General features: G+C 41.0%; 1 protein-coding gene across 2 annotated transcripts in view; it reads left to right on the forward strand.

Moving 5' to 3' along the window:
• Positions 1 to 12,951, forward strand: part of LOC128703913 (WD repeat-containing protein 11) — a 62,813-nt gene that overhangs the window by 16,066 nt on the left and 33,796 nt on the right. For both annotated transcript variants that reach the window (XM_053798785.2, XM_053798786.2), the window contains exons 3-9: positions 1,078 to 1,231; positions 4,353 to 4,526; positions 5,933 to 6,155; positions 8,203 to 8,371; positions 10,545 to 10,677; positions 10,870 to 11,001; positions 11,994 to 12,259. In XM_053798785.2, the coding sequence (XP_053654760.2) occupies positions 1,078 to 1,231; positions 4,353 to 4,526; positions 5,933 to 6,155; positions 8,203 to 8,371; positions 10,545 to 10,677; positions 10,870 to 11,001; positions 11,994 to 12,259 (1,251 nt within the window). The remainder of the gene's footprint in view (positions 1 to 1,077; positions 1,232 to 4,352; positions 4,527 to 5,932; positions 6,156 to 8,202; positions 8,372 to 10,544; positions 10,678 to 10,869; positions 11,002 to 11,993; positions 12,260 to 12,951) is intronic.

Here is a 12,951-nt window from a genome sequence, read left to right on the forward strand (position 1 = left end):
GCAATCCTACCATCATGCAAAACAGTTACAGGTTTTTGTTTCACAGTCATCTGGCAGGACGGTAGTACTTCCCTGGGTGGTTGCTGTCTACCAACCTACAGAGCATATGGTACCCAGGCATCCCCAATTATTTTAATATAGCGCACAGTGAGCGCTCACACTCATTCTCTCATGTCTAGGCGACTCAGGCTTATTGTGGCAATGTTAAATGTATGACACATAAAACGTATATATACGTTTGGGGCACTAGCGGTAAAAACGCATATATACGTTTGGACCGTTTACGGGTTAATTGCTGTTTTGCTAAGAAGTGTGTTGACATGCTAACTGGTCTCCCAAATCCATTCATGTTATCTGTCTCAACATGTCTATTGACAACCAGTGTGAGCAAGGTAACATTTATAAAGGGACTCAGGGAAACTGGTTAGTTGAACTTGAGTCTTGGAGGTGGGAAGTATAGCGCCTGCACTCTGAAGGACGGGTGGAAATATTTGCAGTTTGAAGGGGCATCTGAACTGTTGTATCGGCGTGCCTCAGGCAAGATGGTGATAGAGTGTGATAGTCAAAGTGTTTCTTCTAAGTTAGACCCTCATTTATAAAGTGGTATTTAAATATTAACAGCCTGTGTACAGTAGGTCAACAATTTTTTCTTTGTTTTTCAGGTCTGGAAACCTAAAAAATTAAGAAATAAAAAGGCTTTCTGAGGTTTTCTTGTTTTCAGTAAAAGTCCTTGATTACCACTCTTAAACTTGCTTTTTTGTAGAGTCTCTGTACACAAAAATCTTTCTTAATTCACATGAAAACAAAACCTGACTTAACTGTGTTGGACTGGAGAAATAGCAAAATTAATCAGCGGACAACGAGGTACTATGAGGCGTCAAGGAAAGTTATCCTCCTAAGCACAACAGGGTACTGGGCATAGGGTAACATATATTGTGGTTTTCCTATATTATACCCTGTTGCAGTATTACAGTAACACCCTTTTTATCTTGTACTTAATTTCCCAGCATGCATACATAAGATATTTTAAGACTAAATATTTTGTATATACTGTAAACAATATCATCTTTATTGTAGGTGCGGTGGAGAAAAACACGACACTATCACCAGCTGAGTGCACCGTACAGTCTTATCTTGGCCTCAGCAGACAACACTGGTACAATTCATGTCTGGGATGTTGCTCGGGGAGAAGTGACTGCCACACTCCAGGATGGTACTAGACCTATACAAGGTAGGTTATCACTTAATTTTTACTTTAGAATATTGTAGCATCTGTAAATTGCAACATTATGATAAAAGTTGTTGCAGACTTACTTTTAATTTTTTTTTTTTGCACATGGTTGTATAATGTATAAGTTGGTAATCTAAAATATCTGTAAGAAACATACTGGATATATAGTACCCCAAAATTATGGCTGTAGTATGACTTGATTTTTGTTTTACCACATCAATCATTTCCACCAAGGTAGGTATCTCAAACAAGAAAACATTCATGATCAAACATTTAGTTGCTGTCTTCCCAGAAATGTGCAGATATCACAGTTCAAATGATTCACCAAACTGTAACGTCCCGACCTGTCCTTAAGAGTTCAGCACTCTTTGTACTTCCCACCCCCAGGAATCAAGTCCAGCTAATTAGTTTCTTGGAATCCCATCACAAATGTTACCTTGCTCAAACTCCAACAGCACATCATATGCTGTATCTCAAAACCATATGTTTGCTCTCTTACCCAGTCTAACACACTCCTGGATTCTCCAACCCCTACTACTTAACCCTTTCAGTGGCCATCACACTGAACTGTGTCATTTAGGCCAGAGTCCCTCATGTAATTCTACATCATGAACTCAGCTCACTCAGATAAGCTGTGAGCAGTAAGTTTTGGCCTAGATATGAGAGAGTGGGTCTGTGCAGTTTGTGTGCACAGTATAAAAAATAATCCTGGCCCATGACAGTGTCATCCATTGAGGACACTGCAAATCTCCAAGCAGACATTAACCAAATCTTTAAATGGGCTTCAGAAAACAGTATAAAGTTAAATGAAGACAAATTTCAATTACTCTGCCATTGAAAACTCGAGGAAATAAGAACTGGATCGGAGTACAAAACGAATTCCATCCACACACTAGAGCAAAAAACTAATGTGAAGGACCTAGGAGTGATAATGTCAGAGAGACTCGCTTTCAAAGATCACAACAATGTTTTTACCACATCTGCTAGAAAATGATAGGATGGGTAATGAGAACCTTCAAAAATAGAGATGCCATGCCATTGATGATTCTCTTCAAATCAATTATTCTCTCTAGTCTGGAATATTGCTGTACACTAATGGCCCCTTTCAAGGCAGGCAGAATTGCAGACCCGGAGAATATACAGAGATCTTTCCCTGCACATATAAATACAATAAAGCACCTAAATTACTAGGAACAGTTGAAGTCTCTTGATTTGTACTCCTCTGAATGCAGTCAAGAAAGATGCACGATAATATACACTTGGAAAGTCTTAGAGGGACTAGTCCCAAATCTGCACACAAATCTGCACACAAATCTAGAAAAGCAAATGACTCAGCAGGAAGTGCAACATCCCTCAGATAAAATTCAGGGGCATCATAAGTACACTAAGAGACATCACAATAAGTGTTGGATCCAAAATTGTTCATCTGCCTCCCAGTATACATAAGGGGGATTACCAATAGACCCCTGACTGTCTTCAAAAGGAAGCTGGACACACAAAGTCAATTCCCAACCACCCAGGCTGTGGTTTGTATGTAGGTTTGCTTGTGGCCAGCAGTAACAGCCTGATCCACCACAAGGCCTGGTCATGGACCGAGTCGTGGAGATGTTGACCCCCCCCCCCTTGAACACCCTCCACCCTCCAGGTATACACGGTGCAAACAGGAAAAACAAAACTAACCCTGTGTTTGGGGTGTTTTCTAGGATGGTTTTTATGGTTTTATTGGCTGTTTCTTGATATCATTTAAGAAATTGGAAGACACATTACTGAAACTGAGATGATTTTGGTTGCCTTCAGGGCCATAAGTAGCTTGAAATTGAACTCAAAGTAATGGGAATATTAAATTTCTTCAATTTTCCTGAGGACAGATAAAGGCCCTCGTACACCCCTTCAAACTGTTTTATGGGTTTTTATATTTTATTATCCAAGAAATTGAGTACATCTTCTATTTTTGTGTGATTAAGAATTCAGAATGGAAGGTAAATATAATATAGGGGAGGCCTGGAGACATGGCCAAGGAACAGAGGAAATGTTTTAGTCTAAGCCAGAAATGTCTAGATTTTGTATTTTGGACTATTTTTAACCCGTAAACAGTCCAAACGTATATATACGTTTTTTTTCAACATTTGAAAGTATGTAAAAAAAGTAGATTTTTTTTTTTTTTTTTTTTTTACATTTGAAAATGTGTAAAAAATCTTTGATTTACTTTTTTTTTTCTATATATTTGAAAATATGTAAAAAAACGTAGATCTACTTTTGTAGCACTACACATGTGAACGTAGATCTGCTTGGACCGTTTACGGGTTAAAGTAGAATAACAATTCTTATGCTAAAATTTATTGTTGTAAAACAGTTTCCTAGTAACGATCTAGAAGCTATTCATATAATCACAAGAAATTATTTTTTATTGATTTGCTAACAGGATCAAATTACCCTATGACTGAGGCCCTGACTCTGTACTATGAGGATAGACTGAGGCCCTTAATCTGCACTCTCTAGAAAGGCGTAGAATTAGGGTGGATATGATCGAGGTGTATAAATGGAAAGCAGGAATAAATAAAGGGGATGTAAATAGAGTGCTAAAAATTTCCAGCCAAGACAGGACTCGCAGCAATGGTTTCAAGTTGGAAAATTTCAGATTCAGGAAGGATATAGGAAAACACTGGTTTGGTAATAGAGTTGTGGATGAGTGGAACAAACTGCCAAGTACAGTTATTGAGGCTAAAACGTTGTGTAGTTTTAAAAATAGGTTAGATAAATACATGAGCAGGTGTGGGTGGGTGTGAGTTGAACCTGACTAGCTTGTGCTGCTGGGTCTGGTGCTGTGCTCCTTCCTTGAGTGGTGGTGACCAGACTGGGTGGGTCATTGGGCTAATCCGGGGGGGGGGAGACATGGACCTGCTCCACATGGGTCAGTAGGCCTGTTGCAGTGTTCCTTCTTTCTTATGTACTAATGTTTAAATACCATACACAAATAACCTGCACTAATTAATGGTCCAGGTCATACCAAAATCTTGTCATGAGTGTCTTTCTCCCATGTGAAGGTTATTTGTGTATTGTTCCAGTCACGGTATTGTGCCTTTTTCTTCTTTATTTAAATAGCACGTGATTTCATCATCAGAGTTGGAATGGCTGGGCGGCATGGATGGCAGTGAGCATCTCTTGGCTGCTTTACACCCACCTTATTCCCTCGTCATCTGGGACACACGACACAACAATAAGCTCTGGAAGAAGTCCTACACAGAAACCTTAACTGCATTCCATTTTGATCCATTCCACTTCAACAAGATGGCATGTAAGAATATAACTTGTGTAGCAGTTAATTGAAACTACATATTTAAGTTACTTGGTTGCCCCTCTAAACCTTGTACAGTATTAAACTTCTATTTAATATCATCTTTTAGTTTTTAGAATTATAAAGTACATACAGCATTAACTTATCACACTTATGATGCTTCTAGAAATTTTTTGTTGTGTTAATTTCTTTTTAACACAGTGACTGTCTTCCTTCAGGTTGACCCGGAAAAGAAGAAACGTAAAGATTTTCTCCTTTTTACAGTTAGTAATTTATACAGCCACTTGCTCCTGGTATTTTAGTTGCCACTTGTGACACACGTGGCTTACAGAGGAGGGATTCTTCTCCACTTCCCCATGGAGATGAAAATGAAATTAATAAGAACAAGAACTAATAAGAAAATAGAAGACAACTTGGATGGGTGTATATACGTATATGAGTACATATTCATATATGAGTACATATACATATATGAGTACATATACATATATGAGTACATATACATATACATATATGAGTACATATACATATATGAGTACATATACATATATGAGTCCATATACATATATAAGTACATATACATATGAGTACATATACATATGAGTACATATACATATATGAGTACATATACATATATGAGTACATATACATATATGAGTACATATACATATATGAGTACATGCCTGTGTAGTTGACCTGAGTGTAAATAGAAGTAGTAAGATGTACCTCTTATCTTGTGTATTTATGAGACAGAAAGAAAAGACACCAGCAATCCTTCCATTGTATAAAAGAATTGCAGGTTTCCGTTTCACACTCACTTGGTAGGTTGGTACTATATACCTCCCTGGATGGGAGGTACTACCGTCCTACCAAAGCAGGGATGGTTACTGTCTACCAATTTACTACACCTACCATCCGACTTACGACCTGCTCGACATACGACCACTGGACTTACGACCGTGTTTTTTATGCCAAATTTCTGGGAAATAAACAAGTGTTTGTGTTGTACACAGTGTTTATCGTAAACCTTACAGTATAAAATACAGTACTAACAACATAAAAAGTAAAGTAAAACATGAAATACCAAAATAAAACAATAAAATAAAGTCATTACAAAAATTTTATGTTGATATTCAGTAGTAAAGTTCGACTTATGTCCATTTCGACTTACGACCGGTTTCTCGGAACCGAACATGGTCGCAAGTCGGATGGTAGGTGTACTTATCATAATATTAAATTATTTATCTAACACAACATGTACGTACAAAATATAATTTAGTTCACCATACATTTCCATACTGTACTGTACCTTGACTGAAATATTTTCCCATATTTTATATTGGATAATACATCTATTGCTTTTTTTTATGTGCAGATATTAATAATAATGTTGCTGATCTCTGCAGTTCTGTGTGGGGGATGTGTACTGTTTGTTGAAGACTTCAGCCTCACAAAGTGCCCCTCTTCCAATGGTCGAAAATTCTATGTTTCTACTCCAAGGACAAGTCCTGGGAAGGTTGCAAACTCAATCCCCTCATCAACCAGCTCCAATTCCATTAATGACGAACGAACGAGCAGTAGAATTCGCCGCAAAATGCGAGAACTGGTCGTAGGGGAGGCTAAGCCGAAGTAAGCTGTGCATATATTTCTTTACGAATAATTTCATGCCTGTATCAGTGATCTCTACTGCCACATATCAGCCATAGAGTTTAGGCACTGTACTTCCCACCTCCAGGACTTGAAGTCCAGCTAACAGGTTTTCCTGAATCCGTTCATAACTGTGTCCTTTCTGACACTGCAACTGCATGTCAAGTCATAAAAACCAATTTCTTCCACTCCTATCTAACACACACAGCCTCCTATATTTTTAGGCCCCTCACATACAAAACCTCCTTTTTCCCCTCCCTCCATCCCCTCAAGGAAGGTTCCTTGATGTTGGTGAGGGGCTCTTGATTTAGGGAATTGGATCTGTGCTCCAGTTCCCCAAATTAAGCCTGAATACCTTCCACATCCCCCCCCCCCAGGCGCTGTATAATCTTCCGGGTTTAGCGCTTCCCCCTTGATTATAATAATAATAATAATAATCCCCTCCCTCCAACCTTTCCTAGGATGACCCCTGCACTCCCTTACCCCTACTCGAGTTATACACCCTTTAAATCATCCTATTTTGATCCCTCTTAGCCCTCTGGATAATACTTTTACAAACCACACACCTAATCTTAAAATTCTGAATTCTCTGCATAATATTTACACCATACTTTGCTCTCAGATATGAGATCCACACTGCCTCCAGCCTCCTTGTCACTACAACATTCACTACCAATGCTTCACACCTATATAAAAGTGGTTACAACTGTACTCTCATACATTTTCCTATTTTGCCTCCTTGTATTACATTCTTTGTCTCCACAGATGCCTCAGTGCACCACCCACCTTTTTGCTTCATCAGTTCTATGGTTCACCACATCTTTCATAGACCCATCCAACAAGAAGCTCACCCCCAAATATCTGAACACATTCACTTTCTTCATTCTCTCTCCTTCCAATCTGATATCCTGTCTTTAATTACTTAATTTTTTTATTACCCTCATCACCTTGCTCTTTCCTCTGATCAGTATATAATACCAATAATTGCCTATTTGTTATTCTCCATTTGTAAATTACCTGTTTGAAGTTGGCGGTGAGTTTGAGCTCTTGAAATTGTTTCTTAACTTTTCTTTGACTGACATGATTGAGCCCTATTATATGTATCAGCTGATAGTGCATCCATCTCACTCTTAGTAGATGGAGGACTAAGCCTCCATCACTCCATGTGCTGAATGGCCCATACTGGTTTAGTGCTTTACATAATTTTTTTTTTTTTAACAAGTCGGCCGTCTCCCACCGAGGCAGGGTGACCCAAAAAAAGAAAGAAATTCCCCAAAAAGAAAATACTTTCATCATCATTCAACACTTTCACCTCACTCACACATAATCACTGTTTTTGCAGAGGTGCTCATAACACAACAGTTTAGAAGCATATACCTATAAAGATACACAACATATCCCTCCAAACTGCTAATATCCAGAACCCCTCCTTTAGAGTGCAGGCATTGTACTTCCCATTTCCAGGACTCAAGTCCGGCTATATAAAAATAACTGGTTTCCCTGAATCCCTTCACTAAATATTACTCTGCTCACACTCCAACAGATCGTCAGGTCCCAAATACCATTCGTCTCCATTCACTCCTATCTAACACGCTCATGCACGCTTGCTGGAAGTCCAAGCCCCTCGCCCACAAAACCTCCTTTACTCCCTCCCTCCAACCTTTTCGAGGATGACCCCTACCCCGCCTTCCTTCCCATACAGATTTATACACACTCCATGTCATTCCACTTTGATCCATTCTCTCTAAATGACCAAACCACCTCAGCAACCCCTCTTCAGCCCTCTGACTAATACTTTTATTAACTCCACACCTTCTCCTAAATATGATTCATAAATAGCAGTGTAAAAGAGCTATGAATGAAATGGAAATATACCGTAGTTTTCCTTGCAAAAAAATCAACAAAAGTGGTCTGGTACAGTATAATAAAAAGTGTTTGTTTTTGTCTGATTTTTACATCACCTGTTTCTTGTGGTATTACATGAACATTAGAGGAATTTACTGTACTGGAGATTTTTCTGGTTCCTTAGAAGTGAGGAGGTGAGTCAGCTGGTGGAGTGTTTACAGCTGATGTATCATCGTACAGTGCGCGATCAGCTGCTGCTGCTCTACTCACGAGAGATCCTGGTACTGGATCTTACCATCAATCAAACTGTTGGTATTATAGTCATTGACCGGGCAATGTCACCCTTCAGCCAGGTGAGTTATTGTGTAAATCTCCTCACTTCAAATTCTCTGCATAATATTTACACAACACATCTCCCTCAAACCTGACATCCTCACTACCTCCAGTCACGGCCTCACTGCTATATTGCTTAATTTTGTAATGGTAAATGCTTATCTTTTTTTACCATAGCAGCATTCCCACAAGGGCAGTTAAGTATAGGAGAGCCTCGTTTGTACAACTTTTAGGATCCTGACCTCGTGCGATAAATGTGTTTACACTATCATATATTAAGTACTCAATACAGCTAGGCATGACAAGTAGCCTATGAACTTTTTGAGAAAAAGAAAGTCTATGGTTTAACAAGTGTTTTTGTAGGTAAGGAAGTGGCAGTGGCATGCGTCATCCTTCATATTAATGGTCGGAACCAAAGATTGAACATCATTTTGAAGTTACATGCCAATGGTTTATTTAATTTTGAAATGTCTTTCTGCATGGCAGACTCTTTTATCCTTGCAACTTGAGTCCTGGAGGTGGGATGTACAGTGCCTGCACTCTGAAGGAGGGGTGGAAGTGGGGTGTACAGTGCCTGCACTCTGAAGGAGGGGTGGAGGTGGGATGTACAGTGTCTGCACTTTGAAGGAGGGGTGGAGGTGGGATGTACAGTGCCTGCACTCTGAAGGAGGGGTGGAGGTGGGATGTACAGTGCCTGCACTCTGAAGGAGGGGTGGAGGTGGGATGTACAGTGCCTGCACTCTGAAGGAGGGGTGGAGGTGTGATGTACAGTGCCTGCACTCGGAAGGAGGGGTGGAGGTGGGATGTACAGTGCCTGCACTCTGAAGGAGGGGTGGAGGTGGGATGTACAGTGCCTGCACTCTGAAGGAGGGGTGGAGGTGTGATGTACAGTGCCTGCACTCTGGAGGAGGGGTGGAGGTGGGATGTACAGTGCCTGCACTCTGGAGGAGGGGTGGAGGTGGGATGTACAGTGCCTGCACTCTGGAGGAGGGGTGGAGGTGGGATGTACAGTGCCTGCACTCTGGAGGAGGGGTGGAGGTGGGATGTACAGTGCCTGCACTCTGGAGGAGGGGTGGAGGTGGGATGTACAGTGCCTGCACTCTGGAGGAGGGGTGGAGGTGGGATGTACAGTGCCTGCACTCTGGAGGAGGGGTGGAGGTGGGATGTACAGTGCCTGCACTCTGAAGGAGGGGTGGAGGTGTGATGTACAGTGCCTGCACTCGGAAGGAGGGGTGGAGGTGGGATGTACAGTGCCTGCACTCTGAAGGAGGGGTGGAGGTGGGATGTACAGTGCCTGCACTCTGAAGGAGGGGTGGAGGTGTGATGTACAGTGCCTGCACTCTGAAGGAGGGGTGGAGGTGGGATGTACAGTGCCTGCACTCTGAAGGAGGGGTGGGGGTGGGATGTACAGTGCCTGCACTCTGAAGGAGGGGTGGAGGTGGGATGTACAGTGCCTGCACTCTGAAGGAGGGGTGGAAGTAGGATGTACAGTGCCTGCACTCTGAAGGAGGGATGGAGGTGGGATGTACAGTGCCTGCACTCTGAAGGAGGGGTGGAGGTGGGATGTACAGTGCCTGCATGCTGAAGGAGGGGTGGAGGTGGGATGTACAGTGCCTGCACTCTGAAGGAGGGGTGGAGGTGGGATGTACAGTGCCTGCACTCTGAAGAAGGGGTGGAGGTGGGATGTACAATGCCCACACTCTGAAGGAGGGGTGGAGGTGGGATGTACAGTGCCTGCACTCTGAAGAAGGGGTGGAGGTGGGATGTACAATGCCCACACTCTGAAGAAGGGGTGGAGGTGGGATGTACAATGCCCACACTCTGAAGAAGGGGTGGAGGTGGGATGTACAATGCCCACACTCTGAAGAAAGGGTGGAGGTGGGATGTACAATGCCCACACTCTGAAGAAGGGGTGGAGGTGGGATGTACAATGCCCACACTCTGAAGGAGGAGTGGAAGTGGAATGCACAATGCCCACACTCTGAAGTAGGGGGAAGATATGTTGCAGTTTTTGAACTGTAGTATCAGCACACCTCTGGTAAGACACTGATGGTGTGAGTGATGATGAAAGTGTTTTTCCTTCTTTGGATCACCCTGCCTTGGTGGGGAAATAGTCTGTGTTAAAAAAATATTAATTTCTGTAAGTTTATCTCATATCGGTGTAGGATATTGATTAAATAATATGAATTACAGGTGTTGTCATGCTGGCAACGAGATGTTCTTTTTTGTTTACATGAATCAGGATCTGTTTCTGCGCACTTTCGTCGTCGACTCTTGCCAATGCCATCGTCCCCAGACACTGATAAGGACAATACTTGGCATGCAGGTAAAACCTTCATTACTCTGTACATATATGTTGTTTTTGTTTTAACTCGGACTTCCTTAAGGATGTCAAGTATCATTGTTGCATATTACCAAAGGTCCAGATAAGAAAAAGTTCCAAATAGTTTAGATCATGACCAAAAATTGTGCAAAAAATTAATATACTTTTAAAATTACAGGATATTATATTTTTCAGATGGTGGAAGTGCTGGAGAGCATTATTATGAGGTTATGTACGACCGTAAGTGCCATTCTGAGCCTCTCCGTCTCAACAAGCAAAGCCGCCCTATCGGACTCACTCTCGACCCAGTGTCCGAGAAACACATGGGTGAGTAAAATAATTGCATGAAGGATTATAAAATAAAAACATTAGTATGGAGGAATGCTAGGTAGGTCCTTCTTTAAACCAACCATTCCCACCCACCTGCTTGTCCAACCTTTTTCCAAAGCTTCCCAAGAATTATCTTCAATACCTCAGATACTAATCAAACCCAGCCCTTCTCATTCATATATTTGTTCAATCTCTAATTAAAGCTACCAAAGGTCTTAGCCTCTATTACCCTACACAGAAGATTGTTCCACACACAGACAACTCTGTTTGAAAACCAGTACTTACCTATGTCCTTTCTAAGTCTGAATTTATCTAACGTAAATCCATTATTTCTGATGGTATATGCACCATGGGCTTTTGCTTTCTATTTTAAATTAACCTCCTCATATTAACTTAGAGTTTGCTGACCTTTGAGGAACTTAGGTAATGAGATTTTATCCAGGGAAGAGGAGGGTTTCTTCAGTTCCTTGGATCAGGAGTTCTTTACCAGTACCAGTGCATTCTCCCCACATGTAGTGACCTAGAAATGTACACATCTTCCAAGTAAATATTAAAAAATATTATTTATTGTACCAGTAACTCATTTCTGTAAAGATGTTCCTCACTTTACGATGGTTTGATTTACGATATTTTGAGTTTACGGTCATGCGATAGCTATGCACATTCACTCCTGTACATTTATTGATATGATAAACTTTCATTTGTTTATTTACTTTTCAATACTGGTATGTAGTTAGTTACAGTAATTATTTGTTTATTTACTTATTGACAGTTATTTATTTATTTATTTATCATATATATATATTCATTTACTAAATTTTTACGTGACCCTGCCTCCGTAGGATACAGCTGGTGTGTTTGAAAAAAAAGTCATATTCATATTCGACACATGATATTTTCAACTTGTGATGGGTTTAACGGAACATAACCCCATCATAAGTCAAGGTTCACCTGTATTGCAAAATTTTAATGCCAAACTATATCACCAGCTATGGTCTTGGGTGATGGCCGAGTGGTGTTCAAGCAGGTAACTTCCTCCCCGACCCCTGGACGTCAGGTGGTCAGCACCCCGCTCTTCACCCCAGGGGCTCCCTCCTCGATATCTGGTCCATCTCAAGCACCTCACTCTGGCCTCAGCATTGCAGACAATCACTTTGGTCTGGCCACCTCACCAGCTGGGGTTCACATCAACATGCCCAAAACCTCGCTGGCAGACATGGTGAAGCCAGCTTGGGCTCTAGCAGATAATGTGAAGGTAGAGTGCTTCAAAAAATAATTCTTACCAAGAGAGTACTGTATTAGTTTTGCAAACCGAAATTTCACAGTACAGTATTGCACTGTACTTAAACTGTAATTTTTTGAAGAGGGAGAGATTTTTGTAGACATAGGTGCGAGGGGTGAGGAGGCCGAGAGAGGAGAGAATATTTAAACGAGAGGAGAGAATATTTTGTTATTAAATAAAATAGAATACATCGGCTGTGTGCTGCTACCATCTCTGTTTGAATATTACATAATGGGAGCAAAAGCTAGCTATGTTTTCCTATCATATTCCATTACACAGAATGGGTTTCAAATATCAAGTGATGAAATCTTTCAGGTGTACAACTGGAGATGTAATACTGACAGTTGATGAGAAAGACTTTAATAGCAGTGAACTCCTTTTTTGGTACAAGTTTTCACCCATGAGTGGGTTTTTTCAAGTACTCGATGAAACTCACTAGTGTCTTACAATAGTTAAGGACTGAAAGACAATAGTACCAGACTAAGCTGGGAAACTGCAGTTGGAAGATTGGGATGTTGTCAAACTAAGCTGGGAAACTGCAGTTGGAAGATTGGGATGTTGTCAAACTAAGCTGGGAAACTGCAGTTGGAAGATTGGGATGTTGTCAAACATTCCACTGAGAGTTCAATAACTATATCAGCTTAAAGGTTTCATTCCAACAGAGC

This window comes from Cherax quadricarinatus, chromosome 95 (assembly GCF_038502225.1).
Source record: "Cherax quadricarinatus isolate ZL_2023a chromosome 95, ASM3850222v1, whole genome shotgun sequence".
Lineage (NCBI taxonomy): Eukaryota > Metazoa > Arthropoda > Malacostraca > Decapoda > Parastacidae > Cherax > Cherax quadricarinatus.